The sequence below is a fragment of the Astatotilapia calliptera genome, chromosome 16 (genome assembly GCF_964374335.1).
Source record: "Astatotilapia calliptera chromosome 16, fAstCal68.1, whole genome shotgun sequence".
NCBI classification, from domain to species: domain Eukaryota; kingdom Metazoa; phylum Chordata; class Actinopteri; order Cichliformes; family Cichlidae; genus Astatotilapia; species Astatotilapia calliptera.
Genome location: NC_137437.1, coordinates 21,927,931 through 21,951,285, shown reverse-complemented (window position 1 = coordinate 21,951,285; position 23,355 = coordinate 21,927,931). Strand labels below are relative to the sequence as shown.

Sequence of the window (23,355 nt, the reverse complement as noted above, 5' to 3'; positions counted from 1 at the left end):
GTGTATCCAGACAATACGATCAAGCAGGTAATATATATGTTTGCGCAAACAAGCTTAAAAGAGGCTTTTAGGAATAGCAGTGCTGTCTCAATCGTAGTGACTCACTAACCTGTGGATTTAATGGAAAATCCACAGCACCTGTTTGTGTGTGACAGGTGGGCTCTGAGGGGCTATCACAGACTCGGTGACTCCCATCTCATGAGACAGCCAGAGTTTGAAAGGGAACAATATATATATACTTTATTTTCTTGCTTTGCTTTTCCAGTTCATTTAATACCAGTAACAAACCCTTACATAGAAATTAATACACTGTAATCATGCATTATTTCAACAGTAAATCCCATCAAATGCGAACATAATTGAAGAGTAAAACCCTTATTCTGCAATTTTGCACAATTCACAATAATACTTTAACCATTAAAATGATGTAAAACATTCACACTTTTTCTTTACGAACACACTTCAGTCCCATCACCATTCATTTCTCCAGTTAACAAGTAAACATTCAAAGGAAACATAACATTCACTACTCTGCTAAGGTTATTAATCCTGTGTCGGCCATACGGCAACACAATAGAAATCAAGGCTTTCTCAGTCGCTGGTTATTCTACGTGGTTATAATTCACATTGTTTCGTCATCATCCGAGTTATCGGACATGGTCATGTTGATTGCATGTTCAGCGTAGTCGAAGGCAGAAAACTTGATGGGGACTTCATTCCACTTGGTGCATTTGCTAATCTTCTTTCCATTTAAATTCACCACAAAGTTTTTCACATCAAGGCAGGGGCACTCGATCCCCTTGTACATCATCATTGAACCCCATCTCTGTAACAGAATGCAACACAACATACAATGAGTATTTTATTCTCAATGCAGGCCTAACCAAGACTAAATAAAGGCTTGCTTTTATGCCCTTTTGTCCTGTAATCTAAATTTGTGGTGAAACATGATCTCAAATTAAAGGGCTGCAGTCTTATGTCATATGACAGACTCACATTTCTCTTTGAACTAGCTTTATTGCTTATGACCAAGAGTATTAAATGTCCTACTTTTTCTAATTATGCTTAAGCATCATGTTTGTGCATATGCTGAACGACTCCTTGTTAATGCAGCAATGCTGTGTTTAGTTATCTACTAAATTGAACATTCTGAATAAGATTATCTTTTTAAGATTCACAAGAGAATTTCCAAATAATTGAAAAAGCTAAACTGAATCTACCTGTCCGCAGTTTTTACATGCAATGAAGCCGTTGGTCTCATAGTCGAGAAGACGCTCCTGAAGAGTAGTATTTTCTCTCTGAATGTAAAGTTTTCTGTAAAAAGATGCAGTAAAATTGATAATAATCACAGCACAACTACACGAGTGGAATACAGTTCAACACATACAAACGGTTAAGAACTGAATTGTAAACTGTACCTAAATTGTGGCGTCACATTGACTCTGTGCATGTTTTCGATGATCTGGATGTCGTCGCCCGTGCAGATTGGCTCGCTGCAGCTTCGGCAGCTAAACTTTACATTAGATGGGCTCTCGTTCTTTATGTCCTTCTGCTTCTTCTTCGTCATTCTTACTTTCTCTTCCATTATAGCCTGAATCTGAAACTCAGTGATCTGATGAACAAACAAACAAAAAAAGTCTCAAAGCCATGTGGGTTTTCAATTTAACTGAGACTAAAAATTCTGAAGTAAACGTACTCTTTTTTCATAGGCTGCCTGATTTAAGGATTTAATTTTCTGAATGGCTTTGTTCATCATGTTCTTGCGGTATTCATTGACGCACTCCTTTTCAGCCACCCCGGAGTTCTTCACCTCGACCAGCGTGTAACTGCTGTCCTCGGCTCTTCCTCTGCCTTGGGCCTGAGAAAGGCGATTGTGAGTGAAGGGTAGGCAACCACGTTTGTTTTACACAGGCTAATATTCCTTCAATTACTGGGTATACCACATTCAATGCTCATTATTCAACTCATTACTGACCTGAATCATAGCGATCTCGTTTGTCACAAGGCCATATCGAATAACGAAATTGCAGGCTGGTATGTCCAAGCCTTCCTCGGCTACTGTGGTAGCAATCAGCAGGTTGACTTGACCGTTGCCAAATTTTTTCAACACATCCTTTTGCTCTGCCTGATTAAAACAGATTTATAAGAGAAGGTTAAGTGTAAGGCGCAAATAATTGTGCAGGAAAATAGAGAGAAATGTAGCACTCACCGAGGTCATTGGTTTAACAACACTCTGGTCTCCTCCTCCAATGACATATGCTGATTTCACTCCAATGTCAGCAAACTTGGAGTTTTCCTGTATCCACTGATTTAGAGCAATGGCGCTGCGTCGTGTTTTGATGAAAACAATCCCTCTGGCTTCATCCCGAGAGCTGAACTCATGCAGAATTTTAGTTCTTAGTTTTGACAGGCTGTCATTTTCATACTCCGGATTCTTTGCTAGAGTTTCCAGCTCCTTCTTGTTGTCTGTCAGACACAGATTACAAAGAACTGAATTACACTTTTCTATCGCTGACATCAAAGATATGGTGTCTTTTTATGAGTTAAATATGAGGGTTTATACCTCTAGTAAGTACAGTGATAAGCAGCTTAGCTCAGCTAAACAACAGGACCGGAAATGTGGGAAGGGTTCAAATCTACCACAAAATTCACAGGTAGACTATAAATTTGTTTAAGTTGTGCCTGGTAGAAATCTGTAACGCATAGGGCTCAACTGCCAAACCATGAAGGTTCTCAAATTACCCTTTTAGGCTATCTCCACATATTCCAGAAGTAAAATGGCTAATTTTATAGGCAGTAATATAGAAAGTACAAAAATAATTTTGGTCTCTACAGCTTCTTTACCCCTGATGATGAAGGACACATTCATTTTTAGATATTGTTCTTGTTTAAATTGTACAAAGGCTTAAACTTTATTGCATTATTAGGAAATTGGATAACAAAAAGCTGCTATTTCTATGCTAAGAATCACTTTTTAGTTAATCTGAATGCCTTAACTGGAACTCCTGATAATAGTTTATTATTTTGATGAGTCCTGGAACCTTTTTAATGCATGAGACTGGCACAGAAAATGAATAATGGCTCAATGTGTATCAATCATAATAAAAGACTGTTGAAGAGGTTTTGTGTTTTAAATTTTAATATAATTGCAGGCACATATTAACTAATATCTGTGCAGTCTTTGGCTGGATCTTGCTATCCAAGCTTGCATCCATTAGCTGATAACTTATTACTTTACACTGTCGTTCAAATATGATCACATCAGCATCCAAAGTCAAATGACGGCAGCTATGATGCCAAACTCAGTATTTCAAAATGGTAGACTAATGACCATTGGCTGATGTTGCGTGGCCATGTCTGTCTTTTATATACAGCCCAAATAATTTGTCTTTTTTGTTCTGAATGCTGGCAACCACTGCAGACTTCAAAATCCTTTTTGCTTTTCATTTGCATATGTTCACAGGTGGACCTCATTTTCCGTGGACAAGTCTTGTTTAGCTAGATCCCAGTTTCACATCTATTAGCTAATTTAAGCCAAACGATATCTTACCTCACATTTACCAAAAAAAAAAAGATTTTCCAAATCTCAGATTATAAAGTCAACAACTACTTTGAATTTTCAGGCGAATGCTTAGTTTCACAATACCTTTAAACAGATTGAAGAGGAACCTCTCAGTATCTGTGATTTGTATCTTATGCTCCTCCTCCGGGGCAGTTTTTTTCTTCATCTCCTCCTCGTAGTATTTGTTCAGGAAACTGAAGGCATCTTGCATGCGAATCGTGTTGCAGAGATTCAGGCTCTCGCTGTACTGTCGGAGGTGCTCTGCACAAACTCGTACTTTCTGATTTTCATCTTTTGCAGCTAAAATGGATCGAGACAAGTACTTTTAGACACTACACACCATGGGAGGTTGAACAAACGATAACTAGTGAAAGATGAGCGTAAAAATCTGTTTTCACCTTGTCGTTCTTTTTGAACAACCCACTGTTCGTAATTCTGAGAGCCGAGGTCACAGGTGGGGGTCAGCTCGGCATGGTTGTGGATGGCGGTCATAATTTTCTTGATTACATCACCAAAGGGATCCTAAAAAGGATATTTAGTTTCACACACATGTAATCCTGCATTAACATCAGCTGGAGTCCCTCATATGAATTAGAGTCAAAGAAAAGCTTGGCACAAAACCATGCCATGTTAAACAGCCATACCTCCCTCCTATCTTCAACAGAAACAACTATTTTTCTTTGCTCCTTTTTGAATTCCTCTTGGCGCCTTGTCATTATTCTGGAAGCGTCCAAGTTTGCACAGATCTGTGAAAAAAATACAAAGATTTATAGTGTTAAAATTAATCCCACATCTTGATCTCATGATAGAGCGTATTTCTGCTTATTTTCTGCTGCAGTGGAAACTTTATGGCTGCCTTGTGTGCATGGTCAGTGTGGAACAGTGGAAAGAACTTGGCTGAATCAACAAGTTTCTCTATGACTGAAGCAGAAAGAACTGGAGCAGGATTCTGATTAAAAAAAGATGTTGTTCACTGTGACATGTGAGTTACTTTGTATGGACACAAAGAAGCATGACTGATGACTAGTTTTCTTTCCCAGACTGTCAGATATATTAATCAGAAGCCTTAAAGACTATAGCTAACTTTAAATAATGACTAAATGTGCCAAGAATGAGTAGAGTAATATGCATGCAACACTTTTATCCACACAGGTGAAGACAGAGAAACAGTATTTACACGCAGTATGTGCTCCTCTGCTTTTTCCATTTTCGTGGCTCCCCCAACCCCTGGAGAGGCAGTCAGGCCCAGGATCTGAGGGAGGGGCACAGGCTCCTTCTGCTCCTTTACGAGCCTTTTGTTCTTGTGTTTCTGCTTCAGGTATCGCATCATTATGTGGTTGTAGACGCCTCCCTTCTGAGTGTGGTGACACTCATCTATTATAATGAGTGTCAGGTCTATATGTGCAAAAGAGAAACACATAAATGTTGCTTTGTTTCAAAAATAACATGCACGTGTCCCAATTTCTCGCTGCCACATTACTGCCAAGAGACAAAAGTGCTCAAATCTTAAAAGACTGTAATTTTCTCGACCAGCAGAGCTAATTTTATCCCATTTATTTTGCTTGTTACGTAAACAGAGGTGATTTCCCTCACAGATGCCATCTCTCTCCCAAACCTACCCACGCAAACCAGTACTTTTCTAGGAACCTTTGACACAGCAGTTTATGCCACACAATAACATATGTTGGAAAACTGTCTACTTCAAAGAACAAAAAACAAAAAAAACTTTATATAGTTTGGATTTTACAAAAGTGTAAGCAGGGTGAATTCTAATTATTCCCATATACTAGTTTAAACGATGCAATGCAAAATCCTCCCTGGAGGAAAAAGAGAATGGAGAGTGGCAGCTTGATGTATTTTGGGTGATAGAAGCTCTCATGTGAATTTGATGAGCCACACACTGATGGCTTGAACAGACGTGTGGCCTGGAAACCAGGAGGAAAAAAAAGTACATGCTTTCAGGCGTTTCAACAAACAGCATATGTTCCACTGAGGTGGCTATTCCACCTTGGACTTGTGAGTGCCAACAGGAGTAAGCAGCAGAGTCGGAAGACTTTGACAAGATGCTATCAGGGGAGATGCCGCTCTGTCCTTTGGGTGGCTTTCCATTCCAGAAGCTGTCAGAGTTTGAAGCTTAAGCCTGGATAGATTTTAGTTAAAGAGTGTGTTTTTTTAAAAAAAATACAAGAATAATGTATTAAATTTTGTGAAATTTTGTTGAAATATCATACCACTTAAGTTCACGCCCTCATCCTCTCCACTGTTAGCCCTCTCTAAGTAGTTTTCCAGAATCTGGGCAGTGCAGATGATGATGTCATTTTTCTTCACGATTTCTGTGAAAGAGATTTTGAGCTGGGAGTCTCCGCTGACTCGCTCCACTTTATATTTGTTCTTGAGAAAGGGCAGGAATTCTGCAGAGTAGTGCTGCTCAACAAGAGGAACCTGAGGGCATCAGAGCACATGAAACTTTCATGAAGTCAATGCCACAAAAGTCAAGAGATTTAACTGACAAAATTAGAAAAAGTCTTTACTGTTGTTTTTAGGATCAGAGAGCTCCTGATGATTTAAGTGTTTGTGCCAATATTAGTAAACCAGAACACATAAATATATGCTAGACTGTTTGGTTAAGGCATGGTCTCAAATTAGCTGTGCAGTAATTTAGGAGCTTCTGTTGATGTTGGTTTTTAGAGCAGAGAGAGTAAAGGCACCGGGGTTACTGTTCTGCTCTTTTTCACAAATCAAGAATCAAAAACTGTGATGATTTTCTATGTGGTTGCATTGTTTTCAAATGCAACCACATAGTTTTACAGCTGGAAAACCTACAACAGACCACATGAAGTATGTGCTGAAAAATAACAATGTTCAGGAGTGCTTAATGAGAAATGGACAGAAGTAGGTTAGCATAATAGTGCAAACCCAGAAGTATTCTATACCAGACAGACATTGTAGTACCTTGTTCACCAAGACGATCACTTTTCTTGGTTTCCCTTCAGCCTTCCTTCTGTCCAGATGTTCTTTGGTAATATAAACTGCAACTCTGGTTTTACCGCTTCCTGTGGGGAGACATACGATGATGTTTTTCCCCTCCAAGGCAGGTCCAGCGACTTCCATCTGATAATCTCGAAGAGTAATTTCTTTTTCTGGGCTTCTGGCAACTTCTAAGGCACTTCCATCTGCAAAGGAGAGCAGAGGTTCAGAATCACAAAACGTCTGTCTGTGTCAGCAACCCACAATTACAGACATGACCAACAGGAAATGCCTGCTTCTCTTTGTTTTTGTTCCTGGGTAAACAGAGAACATACACGTACACTGTACAGTACATCCATATCATGTAAGATGACCTAACTTTAAAACACTTCCAATAGTTAAACCACAAACAAAGGCACCGAGTAGAGCATGTAAATCATGTTTCAGTGTTACAAGAAAACATTGTGCTCTATAAATGATGTCACTGAGAGGCACTACTTAATGCAAACCATACAACACTAGGACTTAAAAGCAAATGCTTCTCTCTATATAGTGAGTGCTATTTGATATTTCACACCAGTCTACTAATCTAAAGGTGAAAGTGACAATAAAAAGGGATGGGTTGAGGCGGACTAACATCAAGCACTATGTTTTCTTATATATGTTTTTATAATAATCAGATTACTTAGAGAGAGACATTACAAGTCATTGCTATTTGCCTTATTTCCTCTACAAGTACAATAGACTTACTATGATCCACTTAGACTCCAAGTTGCTGGCAGGCTGTTACTTATTTGCTCTGTCTAGGCAGGGGATAATACATGGCTAAGACACCAGGAGCAATATGAATGTACCCCCTACTCTGCTCCCCTTTCCACTCAACTCTAAGTTCTTCTTCCCCCCCAGTGAGAGTTTAAACCCCCCAAATCTTTTTTTTTTCTCAGTGCAGACAATTTTTAATGACTTGGTATGCCAGAGGTTACGGTGTTGTTTCAAGCAACTTTATGCAAGCAAATGCAAGTCTCTAATGATTAGAAAAAAGAGATTTAATTATATTAATAAGTAAACAGTGGTCCATGTGGCCTCCTGAACTTCTGAAAGCAGTTCCCATAGAATTATTCAAGAAATAAACATAGAGCTGTTTTCAGATTCATTAGGACTGAGTATGAGCTCTGCTCATTTTAGAAAACATTTAAAAAAACAATTCTGCTAGAGACTCGCCTTGCAGGAACAATCTTTCATGTAAACTACTCTGTTAAACCCATTTACTCGCAGGCTGCAGACATCTTTGGGGCCTTTCTACTACTGAAATAACCTGACTAAACTGCAAAAGAACTAATCTGATTCAACTCTTTTCTTCCTGCTTCGCTATTCAGGGTAGAGTATTCCAAGCAGAAATGTACTTATCCATCATATAAGCCAAACACTACAGAGCCACATGAATGTAACTTTTCCTTTACATTTCCTTATACTCCAGCATATGGTTTTCATTTGAACTGCTAGCTATGCGCTGTCCTCTTTGACCTCTGTGTAGTTCATCATGATGCACACATGGAATTTGTTTATTAGTGTGAAACTGGCAGGACAGAGTTAATGTTCCACTAATGTAACCACATGTTACAACAACATTTTTCCTTTACCGTACTTCATGTTGCCTTTAGGATACTCAGGATACTTTAGGGCAGCTACAGCTGCACTGATCTTAGTTTGGTTATTGTGCATGACCTACTGAGGCAAAATAAAATATTTGTAATTACCAAAAACCCCTTTAAATACTTTAATTGCCTTAACAGGGTGAATAAAAGTGAATCCATCCCACCTGGCTGTGAGGGCTCCGAGTTGCTGGGCAGTTCACTGCTTGCATATAAGTCTGAAAGGACATAAACCAAAGTTTAAAAAAGTTGGTAGTTACAGTGTTAGCTGTAGTTTTAAGTGAGTAGCTACTTTTTTGTGCTGCTCTGTGTTTGCATCAGAGTTAATGATGAAGAGTTAGACTTATTTTGAGTAATTATGAACTAATCATTGCCTTCATACACGCACCGGCCTTTTTGTTAAGTACACCTTGCTAGTACACAGTCGGCCTCCTTTCGTCTTCAGAACTGACATAATTGGATTCAGTAAGATGCTGAAAACATTTCTCTGTGATTTTCCATATTAACATGATGATCATGTGGTTGCTGCAGATTTGTTGGCTGCAAATCCACGATGTGATTGAAATGCCCCACTCCATCACATCCTAAAGGCGCTCTATTGGATTGAGATCTTGTGACTGTGGAAGCCATTTGAGGACGATGAACTCATTGTCACGTTTAAGAAAAAAAAATTGAGATGATTTGAGCTTTGTGACATACCACAGTATCCTGCTGGGAGCAACATGGGTACACTGTGGTCAAGAAGGGGTGGGATGGGATGCAGGCTGTGGCATTTAATCGATGCTCGTTGGTAGTAAGGGGCCCAAAGGGTGTCAAGAAAATATGCCCCAAACCATTATGCCACCAACACCAGCCTAAACCACTGGTACAGGGCAGGCCATGTGTGAGCCTGTGCAAACTGCAGTCTCAGTTTCCTGTTCTTATCTCGCAGGAATGACATCCGCCATGGTCTTCTGCTGCTGTGGCCCATGTGCTCAACAAGGAGTTACAGTGAGGTGCTGTTGCCTCCTATCAGCAGTCTGGAAAACAAGGTATTTTCTCCCAGAAAGCTGCCACTTACTGGATATTTTTTGTCTTTTTTCTGGCCATTCTCTGTGAACCCTAGAGATGGTTACATGGGAAATTCCCAGCACATCAGCAGATTCTGAAATAGTCAGAGCTGTCTGCCTGGCAGGACAGAGTTAATGTTCCACTAATGTAACCACATGTTACAACAACATTTTTCCTTTACCGTACTTCATGTTGCCTTTAGGATACTCAGGATACTTTAGGGCAGCTACAGCTGCACTGATCTTAGTTTGGTTATTGTGCATGACCTACTGAAGCAAATAAAATATTTGTAATTACCAAAAACCCCTTTAAATACTTTAATTGCCTTAACAGGGTGAATAAAAGTGAACCCATCTCACCTGGCTGTGAGGGCTCCGAGTTGCTGGGCAGTTCATTGCCTGCATACAAGTCTGAAAGGACATAAACCAAAGTTAAAAAATTGGTAGTTACAGTGTTAGCTGTAGTTTTAAGTAAACTGAATTTTGTTTGTATTCCTTCAACCTTTTACATATTTCCGTATATGCATTAAAAGTTTAAATTTCTAGTAAAGAAATGTTAGATATATGTTAGATTAACAGTAAGAATGACACGTGTGAGCGCACTTCCTCAGCTCTCCTTAATGCTGACATTAAACAGACATGCTCTGTGTGACCTGTGGATTGATCCATAGGCTGTTCGTTCACGGTGATCTCCATGGATTCAGTGCCATCACAACTTTCAGCTGATGTTGGACTCTCCCTTGTAGCTATAGGTTTGTCTTTCAGTGATGGTTTCTTATCTGATCCTAAAAAATGTAAAAAAGGAACATTTTAGAAATGAGGAGTAACAATTTACCAGGTAACACTTTATAATACAGTACATCAATATTTGCATAAAGACAGATGTTTCACTTTACTTGAGTAGGTAAACAGTAATGGCAAACCAGTCCCTGAGTATTAAGGAATTACCTTACAACTATTAAATCTGACATTTCACTTTACTTAAACCGACAGAGAAATAGAAGGTACTGGTGAAAATACTGAGAAGAAAACAACTGATCAGAAATTAAATATGATGTTTTGTTTTGCTTTGTTAGTAATGGTAAAGTAATTTTGCAGTAAGAAGGAACTACTGAGTAATTACTTAGTGTGATGCATGAGGCAACAGGAAAATAGTAACTAATGGTGAAGTAATTATTAATAAATGAGTAGCTACTGTTTTGTGCTGCTCTGTGTTTGCATCAGAGTTAATGATGAAGAGTTAGACTTATTTTGAGTAATTATGAACTAATCATTGCCTTCATACACGCACCGGCCTTTTTGTTAAGTACACCTTGCTAGTACACAGTCGGCCTCCTTTTGTCTTCAGAACTGACATAATTGGATTCAGTAAGATGCTGAAAACATTTCTCTGTGATTTTCCATATTAACATGATGATCATGTGGTTGCTGCAGATTTGTTGGCTGCAAATCCACGATGTGATTGAAACGCCCCACTCCATCACATCCTAAAGGCGCTCTATTGGATTGAGATCTTGTGACTGTGGAAGCCATTTGAGGACGATGAACTCATTGTCACGTTTAAGAAAAAAAAAAGAGATGATCTGAGCTTTGTGACATACCACAGTATCCTGCTGGGAGCAACATGGGTACACTGTGGTCAAGAAGGGGTGGGATGGGATGCAGGCTGTGGCATTTAATCGATGCTCGTTGGTAGTAAGGGGCCCAAAGGGTGTCAAGAAAATATGCCCCAAACCATTATGCCACCAACACCAGCCTAAACCACTGGTACAGGGCAGGCCATGTGTGAGCCTGTGCAAACTGCAGTCTCAGTTTCCTGTTCTTATCTCGCAGGAATGACATCCGCCATGGTCTTCTGCTGCTGTGGCCCATGTGCTCAACAAGGAGTTACAGTGAGGTGCTGTTGCCACCTATCAGCAGTCTGGAAAACAAAGTATTTTCTCCCAGAAAGCTGCCACTTACTGGATATTTTTTGTCTTTTTTCTGGTCATTCTCTGTGAACCCTAGAGATGGTTACATGGGAAATTCCCAGCAGATCAGCAGACTGTGAAATAGTCAGAGCTGTCTGCCTGGCACTAACAGCTATGACACACTCAAAGCTATTGAGATTACTTTCCTCATTCTGATGCTCGTTTTGAAGCAGGTTATATTAACCATGTCATGAGCTGCTGCCATGTGACTGGCCAACACGATATTTGCATTAATGGGGAGTTAAACAGGTATACCTAATAAAGTGGCCAGTGAGCGTATATACTAATGCCTTCTAGAATGTTTTAAGTTAATGATGATTATCTTTTTCCATAAATATGGTTATTCCAGGATTATTTGAGGTTATTTGGATAACTGTTTAGTAAAATGATAACTTGTTATTTTCCATTGTTACACTAGTCTACACCAAGAACATGGCTTTAAATGTAATAAAGACTATAACTAAAACTCTTAATCATAATTAATCATCCCAATTTTAATTAGTGGGATTGTTGCAAAGCAATGATCACAGTATATTTACTAATGCAGTTGGATTAAAGATACTGAATTCCCTCTGTAGTTGTAATCACTTATGTGCACATGTTTTATACAATCTGTCTATATCTCACCACTGAGACTTCTGTGTCCCAAACTTCCCTGATAGTATTTGGTGTATTGGGTGTGTGTCTTCCAGCATAGTTCAGTTACCTTCGTTGCCAGTCAACTCATTATAGAGCACATGGTGTTCAGTGTCTTTAAGAACTTGAAGAAATGTTGAATACCATCCTGGTGGACATTTGATAATTCTTCTTAAAAGTTCCCTTGCGCCACTCCTGCGTCCCCTGTTGACTATTTCAGCCGTAATCTAGATGACAAGTGTAATGAATAAAGTCAGTTTGCTAAGCAATCAGAGAAAGGCATTGCCACCAAAAGGATGAGCGGCCTACATTTGTCTGCCATCTAGTGGTCAAAGACAGAAAAGACATGTTTTGGGAAACAGTTGGAAGAAAAGGTAAATACTGAAGCTATACTGATACTTTCGAGGTTTTTCACACCAGTGAAATTAGTGTGAATACACACAGTGAACCTTTGACACTTGAATATTTTCTCTCTTACCACCAAAGCTCATGTGCTAAGCAGCATGCAGGTAAAGCAGTAGTAGTTTTGAAAGGTTGGTTGCACTATAATGTACTTACTCTGTCGCGCTCATCTTCGGTGAGCAGTCTTTTACTGAAACAGTGTGCACACACTGTTTCTGTAGCCATGTCTGCAAGGCTGGGAATAAGTAAGTGAATAAGTCGGACACAGTTTTCATTCTCTGCCTCAGCTTCGGGAGTTGGGAGATTTAACTGCATGTAGTCAGCTGCGAAGTTACAGCCCCCGTTATTCAGTGCGTCAACGAACGCAGTGAACCATCCGGGAGTATGTGGCTTCTGAACTACTGCGTTAATAAGGTAGTCCGCAGCCGAAATATCACCATCGTTTCTGGCCTTCTGCCTGATCCGTTCCTTTTGCTCGTTTTCGATAAAGTCTATAAGATCCAGGACCCGATCCACCACAATAAGCTCCTTCAGCCTCGGCCTCAAGCAGCCGATCAGGCACTCGCGCATTTCATCCGTTTCAGACTCCATCGGTACTCACTTAACCGATAACAGATCACTAAACTGGCTCCTGCGTTGCCTAAAACTACATTCACAGCAAACGCGCTGATTCACGGTGCCTTTATCGAGGAAAATGGAGCTCTTTCACTTTCGTTTCTCCCAAGCAGTCAACATTTAAAACGGCCACTGGGTGTCACTAACGGACCACAGTAGTTCCAATAGATCAGAAAGTGACCTAAATTGACTTTTTGTAAATCGTTTATCGTACACAGTATTATTGTAACATTATTGTAGTGAACTTTCTGCATTGGCGACCATAGCAACACCTTTCTAGTACTATTGCCTGGTAGGCCAAAATCTGACCTTATATAATTCAAACTTTGAAGCACAGAGACCAGAAAAGAAAGGGAAAACGAATATTTCAAAAGCGAAAACTTCCAAGCAACTCATCTCTACGTCACGAGTTATTTTGGTCCATCCCCGGTTTCTTTTCTCCACCCTGAAAACTCTGTTATTGTTCTTTAATGTAGCGATAGAGCCAGCCAGCCAGTTGTGCCAAAACGTGATCGTCTTGTTTGCCTATACTATGAAATATATGTCGAAACAACTTTTATATAGCATTTATTTATCAATGTAAAACGCTCACTGACGTTAAAAATGCATTTTTAAAGAGAGACAAGGGGGTTACAGAAATTTCAACAAACATAACACAGTTACATTTAAATAATATTTCTATAAAGATATTTTAAGTGGTCAAAACGAGTAGATGGGTTACAATGTAGTATGCAAAAAAGCGCAGAAGTCTCCTAGGCAATATTCTTCAGGAATAGTTTTCCAGGCTTCATGAAGGACATTCACAACAATGATTCTTTGGATATTGGCCGCCTTTGTTCTGTTCTCTCTCAAGATGATCCCACATTGCTTCAATAACGTTGAGGTCCGGGCTCTGAGGAAGCCAATCAATGACTGACAGTGTTCCATTATGGGTTTTTTCTATGCAGGTATGTTATTACTTTACTGGCTGTGTGTTGTGATGTTGAAAAATGAAGCCAACTAGATGTTTTCCAGATGATATTGCCTGGTAGGTCAAAATCTGACCTTACTTTTTTCTGTCTTCAAATTACATTAATTTTATCCTTTTCCTCTTCATAAAGAATAGCTTATTGGCAGCCACCCATCTGATTCATGTCCTGGGTCAGATCTTTGCTTTTTTTCTTATTTACTTTCAAAAACTCACCCATCAAATGCTCATCGTTCATATGCTGTAGATAGTTTTTAGGCCTGGCTTCTTCTTTTATCCTCCACTTGTCAAGTTTCTTAAGATTTTTTTAAGAAGACACCAAACATCATGCAAAGATGTGTCAAGTTTTCAGCTTTTAGCTCTGTGCAAATCACTTTCTTGGTGCAAAAACACTACTTTATGGCAAATTGTCTTATATAACTGTGTGTTATTGTACTTGATTGATTCATAGGTCAGTGTTAAGTGACACACACACACACACACACACACACACACACACACACACACACACACACACACACACACACACACACACACACACACACACAAAACAAAACACATTCCTGTGAAAATGGTCCGCTACAAGGACTGAACTGAAAATGAATGAAAAAGCAATCAATGTCCAAACTACTGGTCAAGATTGTTTTTAAAAAAAAAAGGAAAGTCATGGCTCCTAAGAGCAACAATATAAAGAAATGCATTGTACGTTTGGCAGATGCTCATTAAAAACAAACAACTGCAACAAAGTATTTGACATACTGTGAAATAATCACTCACCTTCCTCAAGGACCCACAATCCTCCTGGAACACTTCATAATTCATAGTATATGTTCTACTTTCAGTTATGTACACAGCAACTGTAAACACATATATGGACTGAATAACAGAAAGCCAGCGACACAACTCCAACTGTGCGTTTTTATTTATTGCTCCCACAGTTTCAAAACTAACATATGCACTACTGTATGTTCTATAGAATACTCAATGTAATTTATTCAGTAAAAAACAAAAAAACATTTCTGGCAATGGGATGTATTTATTTCCTACAAATGTCTAACAACAACAACCTTCATTGCCAACAGAAAAAAAAACTGTACAGGGACTATATAATTCATTATGTATGGTTATTTATACATAAAGATGCTGTCTTAGCATTTGGATTTGTCATATAGGCACAAGATACTCTCTGGGGTCTGTTTATGCACAAGTACTATGTGTCCTTGTGTCCCGCAGTGCCCCTTCCTCTTCTCCCCCCAACACCTCATCCGAGTAAAGTATGCTGACATCATTTTATATTGTAATGTGCTACTTTGGGCTGACAGGCAGTGCAAAACGGTAAGCATATAGAGACTCAAAAAAATGCATGCTTTGTAGATCCATATGAAAATAAATAAATAAATAACTACAAAACTAATAAGAATTCCCCATAGGCTGCAATAGTATATGTTATATTTCATAGGTAAGTTTTCCCAAACCCTTTAAATCTCAAACCATGATGCACTCATTTAAGTGGCCACTTTCACATTTTTCCCATACAACATAATGTTGACTTAAAAGGAACTCAGATTATTTCAGCTCGTGTGATCTCATATACTAAACCACGGTGTTAAAAAAAACACATGGCATAGTTCCCTATTTAGCCAACCAAAACAGGAAAAACATGCTGTTGGCTGTAAGCAACAACTACAATGAAATGCCACATGGCCCGTAAGTGTTCTTCTGTTCTCCAACAAAGACTGATGGAGCTTATCAGACACTTCGGATGCAGGTGGCTGGCAGATGTGCGCGAGCTAGTCGTTATGGACCATGTTTACGTGTGTTACTATTAAACTGACTAAAAGAAAGGGGGGCTGTATTATTTCACCGTCGACCTGAAAAAAGTTGAACAAAATACGCGCTGTAATATCTAGACATTAAGACCAAGACTGTTCCAACAATGTGTCACTTTTTTAATTCACAAACGTTTTTTAAATAACATTCAAATTGCTGTTAATCTTAATATAATCAGGTATGCACGTCTTCATAGTCAGAGTTCCTTTAACACTTTTGAATAATTATATTGTAAGAGAAAAATGAGAAAGTAAGTTATAAGACACAAAACATTTGATATGATTTTTTTCTATTTCTTTTCTAAATGTAGAAATGTCTATATCATACTTCTCCAAACGGCGAAAAAAAAAAAAATCTCAAATCTGCATGTTATATTTTTCCAGATAAGTATGTATAGTGTATTCTGTTGGCTTAACATTGTACACCAGGTGCACATTAGTCATTGCAGTAATAAAGCACATTGTTTATAGAAGAAAACCATAGTCTTTTTTTTTGATACTGTACAGTATATTGCAGTGCAATTGTCCATAACCCCTGAGTCACACTTCAGAGAAGACAGGCATACAACATACATCAGAAAACTCTTATTTGTAATAATGCTGTATTACACTAATGGCTACAGAAGACTTATATTTCTTTCATATACAGACTCATTACTCCCAAAGCCTGGAATGTTTTTATGTGCCCACACAGACTTTACACTCTAAACGGGCTCTAACATTAATGACCAGGCTCATCCGTGACTGTTGCATCATGTAAGATAACCTCCACTGTCCTCAGTGCCTCAGCGTCAGGTGCTAGGAACTGCATTCTGCAAATGGAGAAAGAAAAGCTGTGCCGTCATTTTTCTGTTGTGAAAAAGCCACCTCCTGACGTTTCCGGTGCTCACGTGTTTTGATAGCAGTGCAGGTACCTATGACTCGCTCACATCTTTGTTTCCAAGTCTCAGGTTGGACAGGTTAACTGCCTAAACAAACATGTCTGTATTCAGCTGCTGCCAGCCAGCCTTGGTAACAGTAATGGGTTGGCTCCTTTCAGCGTTCACAATATTTTAGTTGAGGCTTTCATGTGTTCTTGTCTGCTGCTCTGAAGTATAACAAGCAACAATGATCACTTGCATTGAACTTTGGCAGAGAGTAATACAGTTGCGGCTCTCTGTTGACACCCAGCGTCTGGAGAGATAACCTTTCCCTCTTCAGACTACAGGCATGAAAGGATTGAAAAAAGGCTCGATGGGGTTGTTGGCAAATTCTTGTGTAAAGACTTTTAATTTGCTTGGCAGTGTGTGTTAGTCCTGGCTTTCTACAGCCTCCGCTCTCTGTGGATTCTGCACTTGAGTACTGGTAGTATGTTAGTTAGCTTAAAACTAGCACCTTATCCACCAGATGACCCACTTTTGTCACTTTTAAATGACTCACACCTATTGCTCATAAGATGTTATGAAATGCTAGTACAGTAAGTAGTCGTGGTGCCACCATCACCTTCAACTTGTTTTTTGAGAGTATGTTTTTTCCACAAGTTCCTCTATTTTTTTGTATCTTTCTTAATACTTTCCATGAATGTTCATCATCCACAGACCCCTCACTGAGGAACAGCTGGCTGCTGTTATGCACTGCACCTCCCGGTGTTTTTGGCAATTCTGCTGCAGAACCTGGTGAGTTATTGTATCCACTGTGGGGAGGTGGAGATGCCAGTCTTTCCCTGGTTTTGCAGATACCAGCAGGAGGAACCCTATTTGTCTGATGACTGGAGCCTGTCTACTGTGAGGTAGGTCAGTCGGCTCTTCTTGCTTACACTTGGAGCTAGTGTCACTATCCACACCTTCGATTTTGCCCAAGCCACATAGCCCATGCTAGTGTGACCAACTGTGTGGGAACATAAAATGCTGCAATAGTGTGTCTGCAAAAAACACAAAGTCCGTTAACTAGAAAAGCATTTGCAAAACACATTGGTTGTGTATTTCTATCACAACCTAGTGGAGACCAGCATTCTTGCAGAGTAAGAAGAATTTAATTAAAAATGCTGAAATGCTGTCCTCATGGGTTAAATAGGTGCATCAAGATTAAGTGGGCATCACCATGTAAGTTTAAAGAGCAAAAATGAATGAGGATGATGATGATTATGGATTCAATCCTGTTTTGACAGAACTACTGTTAAAATATGTAACTATTGTTACATATTATACTGGCAGCTGCAGGAATAGTTTCTTAATTCCGTGTCAACCACGTAAAACAGTGTTTTGTCTTCATGCACAATGTAAGAACATCTCATTTCTAATACCAAGCCACAGATGACTGTGCCAGCATGCTGATAAAAGAAACTGCTACTTAGTAATTACAGCATTACAACCTCAATATTAGAATACCGTGCTGCAGAAAAGATTTATGGCCTTGGAGACTCTTGGTCTGAGGCAGGTTTATGGAGTCCAGTGGCATTGAGGTTGGAGTCTGAAGGTGACATGGAAGAAGAGGAAGCAGGGTTTTCAGGTGGAAGAAGGATCAGTGCTGACTGTTGATGCCCTGTGGATGGTTGTTGATGCTGTTGTGCCTCTGCATGTCTCTGCACAAGAAATTCTTTAAGGCTGTCCTCAGTGGGTGCATTCACACTGGCCAAGCTCAACACAGAGTCTTTAGATTCCTGAATGGTGCTCCCTAGTTTTTGGTTGGGGGCCTAAAAAAACAGTTTTTGACAATAATAAGATCTTAGTTGCCTGTGCTGGGGTAAATAATCTCATTATATATATATACATTTAATATCCTGTTTCAGATGTGAAATTATATTTACCCTTAAAACACAACTGTATTTGTAGAAAAACAAACAAACCAACACGTTTTTAGATGTGACATTTAGTTTAACAGTATGAAAAAGTGAAGGGAAAGGTCTCAATGTGTACATAAGTGGAAAACAAATGCTCTATGTAAAATAATGTCTACCAACTAAAGTGATGGCATCCTTACTTGAGTTCCTGCAGAGCTAAAGAAATGGCTTGCATTCAGAGCAGCCGGCTGAACCTTCACTGCAGATCTGTGATAGTCTGGATTAGCAGTCACAGTGCTGTAGGCAGGCGGTCCCAGAGTTGGTTGCCTCTGCAGCAGCTGCAGGATCGCCTGCATATCAGATAACAGCTGAGATTCTAGCCTAAAAAAAAAAAAGGACTGATGAGCAAAAACAGACAGATATACTGTATAATATTAGCAAAAGATAAGTATGAAAAGAAAGAGTATTTACGTAACTCGGACAGTGTGAACCTAACTGTGTGTGACAATGGCTGAAAGCACACTCAGATGTGCTTCACTGAGCACTAGATGGAGCCGTTGCTCTGGACAAAATTAAGAGACGGCAACGGTGTGGAAACATTCTGTCAAAGCAATAGATGAAAGACATTGCCCCTGCTAGGAGCGATAATGAGCTTTGTGTGGGACATGTGAATTCTGCATTTACTGTGCAAATAACTATTATACTCATCTGGTAAATCTAATTAAGTCTAGATTTGATCAAAGTTCTATATTTAGGACTTAAGGCAAAAAACCCCAAACCCAACGTGTATTCCATCTAATGCACAAAGACACTGTCAGCCTTTTTGTTTTCCTCATTTAATATGCTGTGGCTCATGAGACACTAAGTAAAAGCAGCCGCACAGTATTTTTCAGCGTACCAAACAATATTTTTCTTGGCTATTTACATAGATGTGTAAAAGAGAAAGGCCACACCGACATTTTTTTCCTGCCACATATGCTTTCAGACTAGTCTAAGCCACAAAAACACCAAAATGACAGAGAAGTGCTGCTCATCCTGCAGCCAGCCAGCATTAAAAAAACAAGGTCAGGTATAGTGCAGTGGATAAAATGCCTTATTTGTGCTTAATAAAATGAGCTTGCCCAGTATTTCAGGCACCCTGATGCGATCTTTCATTCTCTGTGATAATTCCAGCTAAAAATACCATCTGCTGTTCATTTGCATGTCCGTTTCAGGTGGCTGCTGACTGCAGGTGTGATTCTGAAACTACTGCCAAAGATGTGTTTCTACATTCCAGGAATGACAAAAATAAAATCTATTCATTTTAGGGAAGGTAAAGTACAACGTAGCTGCTAGAAATCAATCTCACCATTTTGTTTCTATCATTATAAATTGTTTCAGGCACATTTTTTTCTGAGCGCTCCTTTACCATATAAAGACTTTAGTACCAGGTCATTCTCAAGTTTGATTTGCACCGGTCCTACAATGTTGCATCCTGCTTCCATTAGATCCAACCTCCCACTCCAAGTCCGACAACGACTTCTGCCAGCTAGTTGCCGTCCTCCACCTACTCCTTCACATTTGGTGTAGCCTACTTTTAGCAGTGTGGGAGGTGACATCTTAAAAGAATAAAGCACTGCCTTATCATTTACTGAAATTAATAATAGCATTTATCTGAAAATGCAATGATAAATAAGAATAGTGACAAATATACCTATGCTGTCGCCACAGAACATACCAGAAAATGCTCTAGACTAAAAGACTACCCGAATATTTTTGTGCACAGTGAAAATCCATCATACATTCAATATCCGCTCAAATTAGACAATGCAATTGATAGATAAATCCATTCTTTCTGTTTTTAAGAACTACTATTAATGTTATATATGTAGACTTGAAGACAGTAGAAAAAATAACAACCAATTGAACAAACAGACAAATACATAAACACATAATGCCTCTAGATAAGGCTGCTTCTCTCCCAAATCAGTTTTACAGAATGTTTTGAAAAAATGGAAAAGGCTCCATTTAAAGCCACCATGAGTCACAAGTGAAAATTTGTGACTTTTATGGTGCGCTCGGTTGCTGTAATGTCAGACGTTACATCAGCAGTAGCTATGGTTTACAAATGAGATTTAGATGTTGAATGGAGAAAGTGAGGGGAACAGAGAGGAGCCTTTACCCTGCACTTAAAACTGGAAAAAATATTCCACTCTGCTCCTTCTGAGTCATTTTAAGTGAAATGTTCACTCATATGACTCCATGCATTTTTAATGGGCAGACTGTTGAATCTACCAGTTCAACTGCTGGGTAACAAAAATAACTAATTAGCAAATTACACAGCAGCAACTCAATGCATTTAGTCATGCAGACATGGTCAGGTTGACCGGCTGAAGTTCAAACTGAGCGGTTGGGGAAAAAAGGTGGTTTAAGGGACTTTGAACATGGTATGGTTGTTGGTGACAGATGGGCTGCTGGTATTTCAGAATTTCTACTAATCTACTGACATTTTCTCACACAACCATCTCTTTACAGAGACTGGTATGAAAAAGAGAAAATATCCAGTGAGCAGCACTTCTCTAGATGGAAATGCCAGAGTTCAGAGGAGAATCGCCTGGCTGCTTTGAGCTGATAGGATGGCAACAGAGACTCAAATAACCACTCACTATAGCCAAGGTTTGCAAAAGAGTATCTCTGAATGAGAACCGTGTTGAACCTTGAAACAGATGAGTTACAAGAGCTGAAGACCAGATCATGTGCCATTCCTGTCAAATAAAGACAGGGAACTGAAGCCTCAATTCACATAGGTTCATCAAAATTTGACAACAGAAGATCAGAAAAATGTTGCTTGATCTAACAAGTGTCGATTTCTGTAGCAACAACTGGATGGTTGGGTCAGAATTTGGCATAAACATGAAAGCATTGATCCATCCTGTGTTGTATAAATGTTTCAGGTTGCTGGTGGTGTAATGGTGTGGGAGATATGTGGAGCAACTGAGTGCTATCATGTCAACATAGGCCAAAAAAGACAACTTCAGTAAAGGAATGCCCCTGGATAAATGTAAAAAATGTAATCCTATTTTCTTCAGAACAAGTAGAGTTCCAACTTTAACTTCAAAGTTAACCTAAACTTTTCACATTAAAATTAAAGGAGAGAAGTTTTAACATCATTTACTTAAGTAAATTTAGACAATAATCTAGAAATACCGTCCAAAACAGCAACTCTTTGCACCATCTGATAAGATGCTGCACTGTTTCCAAACAGAGATGTGCTAAGCGCAACTAGTACGTTTAAATGAGAAGAGAAATTTCTGCAATTTCATGTGGCGCCACACGTGAGCTGTGTGGCTGAAATGGCAAACCATTGGTAAAAGAAAAAGGGTTAGTCAAAAAAAAAAGAAGAAAAAAAACAAGCACTGTTATTCACACTAGAAAAGTTCACATTTTCGGGTAATTCATAGTTTATGACAGCAAAGTGAAGCTCAACCATCTGCATGCTGACTCTAAAAATATGTACCTGTTTAAATGGTCCTGAAGCTGACCTAAGCGTTGTTCCACCTCTCCATATGTGATTTCACTGGCAGAATTATCATCCTCTCTCAGGTCCTGGAACTGCGCTGACTCATCCAGGTAGTCTGTAGGCTTCTTACAGGCCCATTTATCACAGCACAGATCTGGAGGACCAAACCAACATGCATGATTTACATCCTCACTTGCAGGTCAGAGCAACGTCATCACTAAACATTACTAAAATAGAATATAATTAATCTCTACAGCAAAGCTGTGTGTAGATCCTTTGTTGTAATTTATCACACTGCTATACCAGGAGAATTATTATATCGGTGTTTTCCAGTTGCAAACTAACCCTGTTATCTCTGTTTGGCACATGGTAGTATTTAACCTGCTGTCTAGTGATATGTGTGGAGCCTCTTTTGTTGTTTTAAACAGAGGGGTGGTTAATTCGGTGATTAAGTTATCTCACTGAACAGACTGTGCAGGTGGCTTTGCACTAATACAATGAGTTGCATAGATTCGTTTAGAGTTTGGGCTGAGGGTGCATTGACAGTCGTTCTCTCGGTCCGACTTTGTATCACGTAGAACCCCAGCTCCAAAACAGTTGGGATACTGGGTACATTTTAACTGGGTAAATTTATTTTATTTTCAATAAAACATAGAAAATCAGGTCATTTTAAATTTGATTATAGCACATATAAACAACAGCACATGGCCTATTGAATCATGCCATTATTTATTTAAAAAAAAAGAAGCCAAAATATAAAAATGGTGTGTGGAAAAACCAAGTATATCCCATGATTCAGCACTTTTACAGGAGCAGTAACGTAAAGTAATTTGAAGTAATTGTTTTCTGTATGACCTTATCAGTCTCTCATATCATTGCGGGGGAATTTTGGCCCACTCTTCTTTACATCATTGCTTCAATTTGCTGAGCTTTGCAGGCATTTGTTTATACACAGCTCTCTTAAGGTCATATCACAGCATTTCAATCAGGCCGAGGTCTGAACTTTGACTGGGCCATTACTGCATCTTGATTCTTTTCTTTTTCAGCCATTCTGTTGCAGATTTTCTGCTGTGCTTGGGGTCATTGTCCTGTTACATGATTCAGTTTTGCTTTAACTGTTGGACAGATGAGTTCACACTTGACTCTAGAATACTTTGGTATGCAGAGGAGTTTAAATGACTGCAAGATACTCAGGTCCTGTGGCTGCAAAATAAGCCCAAATCCTCACCTTCCCACCCTCGATTTGGCAGTTGGTAATACACTGTGTTTGGTTTTCACCAAATGTGGTGTTGTGCATTGTTATCTGGTTTAAATGATGGTTTGTTTACAAGAAGCTCTACAAACTTAACCTTGCAATTTACAATTTCTCTGATTTAGTAGTGTGTCCACTCCTGGAATGACTGGCAACTGTCTTGAATGTTTACCACTTATGAATAATCTTTGTCACTG

The 23,355-nt window shown here is 39.2% G+C and overlaps 2 protein-coding genes across 2 annotated transcripts in view; both read right to left on the bottom strand.

The window, feature by feature from the left end:
• Positions 1 to 213: 213 nt before the first annotated feature.
• Positions 214 to 13,012, bottom strand: ifih1 (interferon induced with helicase C domain 1). Its single transcript, XM_026144726.2, has 17 exons — positions 12,395 to 13,012; positions 11,907 to 12,063; positions 9,884 to 10,015; positions 9,591 to 9,641; positions 8,349 to 8,399; positions 6,515 to 6,735; positions 5,794 to 6,004; positions 4,740 to 4,957; positions 4,207 to 4,308; positions 3,961 to 4,084; positions 3,647 to 3,862; positions 2,210 to 2,466; positions 1,976 to 2,125; positions 1,697 to 1,858; positions 1,419 to 1,612; positions 1,221 to 1,314; positions 214 to 826 (listed from the first exon to the last, which is right to left on the bottom strand). Exons 1-17 carry the CDS (start codon positions 12,827 to 12,829, stop codon positions 623 to 625), a joined length of 2,979 nt encoding a protein of 992 aa, XP_026000511.2. The 5' UTR covers positions 12,830 to 13,012; the 3' UTR covers positions 214 to 622.
• Positions 13,013 to 14,724: 1,712 nt separating this feature from the next.
• The window catches only part of kcnh7b (potassium channel, voltage gated eag related subfamily H, member 7b), a 42,732-nt gene continuing 34,101 nt past the window's right edge, over positions 14,725 to 23,355 (bottom strand). The window contains exons 13-15 of the mRNA XM_080290497.1: positions 21,904 to 22,060; positions 18,608 to 18,788; positions 14,725 to 18,320 (exon numbers count right to left, since the gene is read on the bottom strand). Of these exons, the coding sequence (XP_080146623.1) occupies positions 18,033 to 18,320; positions 18,608 to 18,788; positions 21,904 to 22,060 (626 nt within the window). The 3' untranslated portion in view covers positions 14,725 to 18,032. The remainder of the gene's footprint in view (positions 18,321 to 18,607; positions 18,789 to 21,903; positions 22,061 to 23,355) is intronic.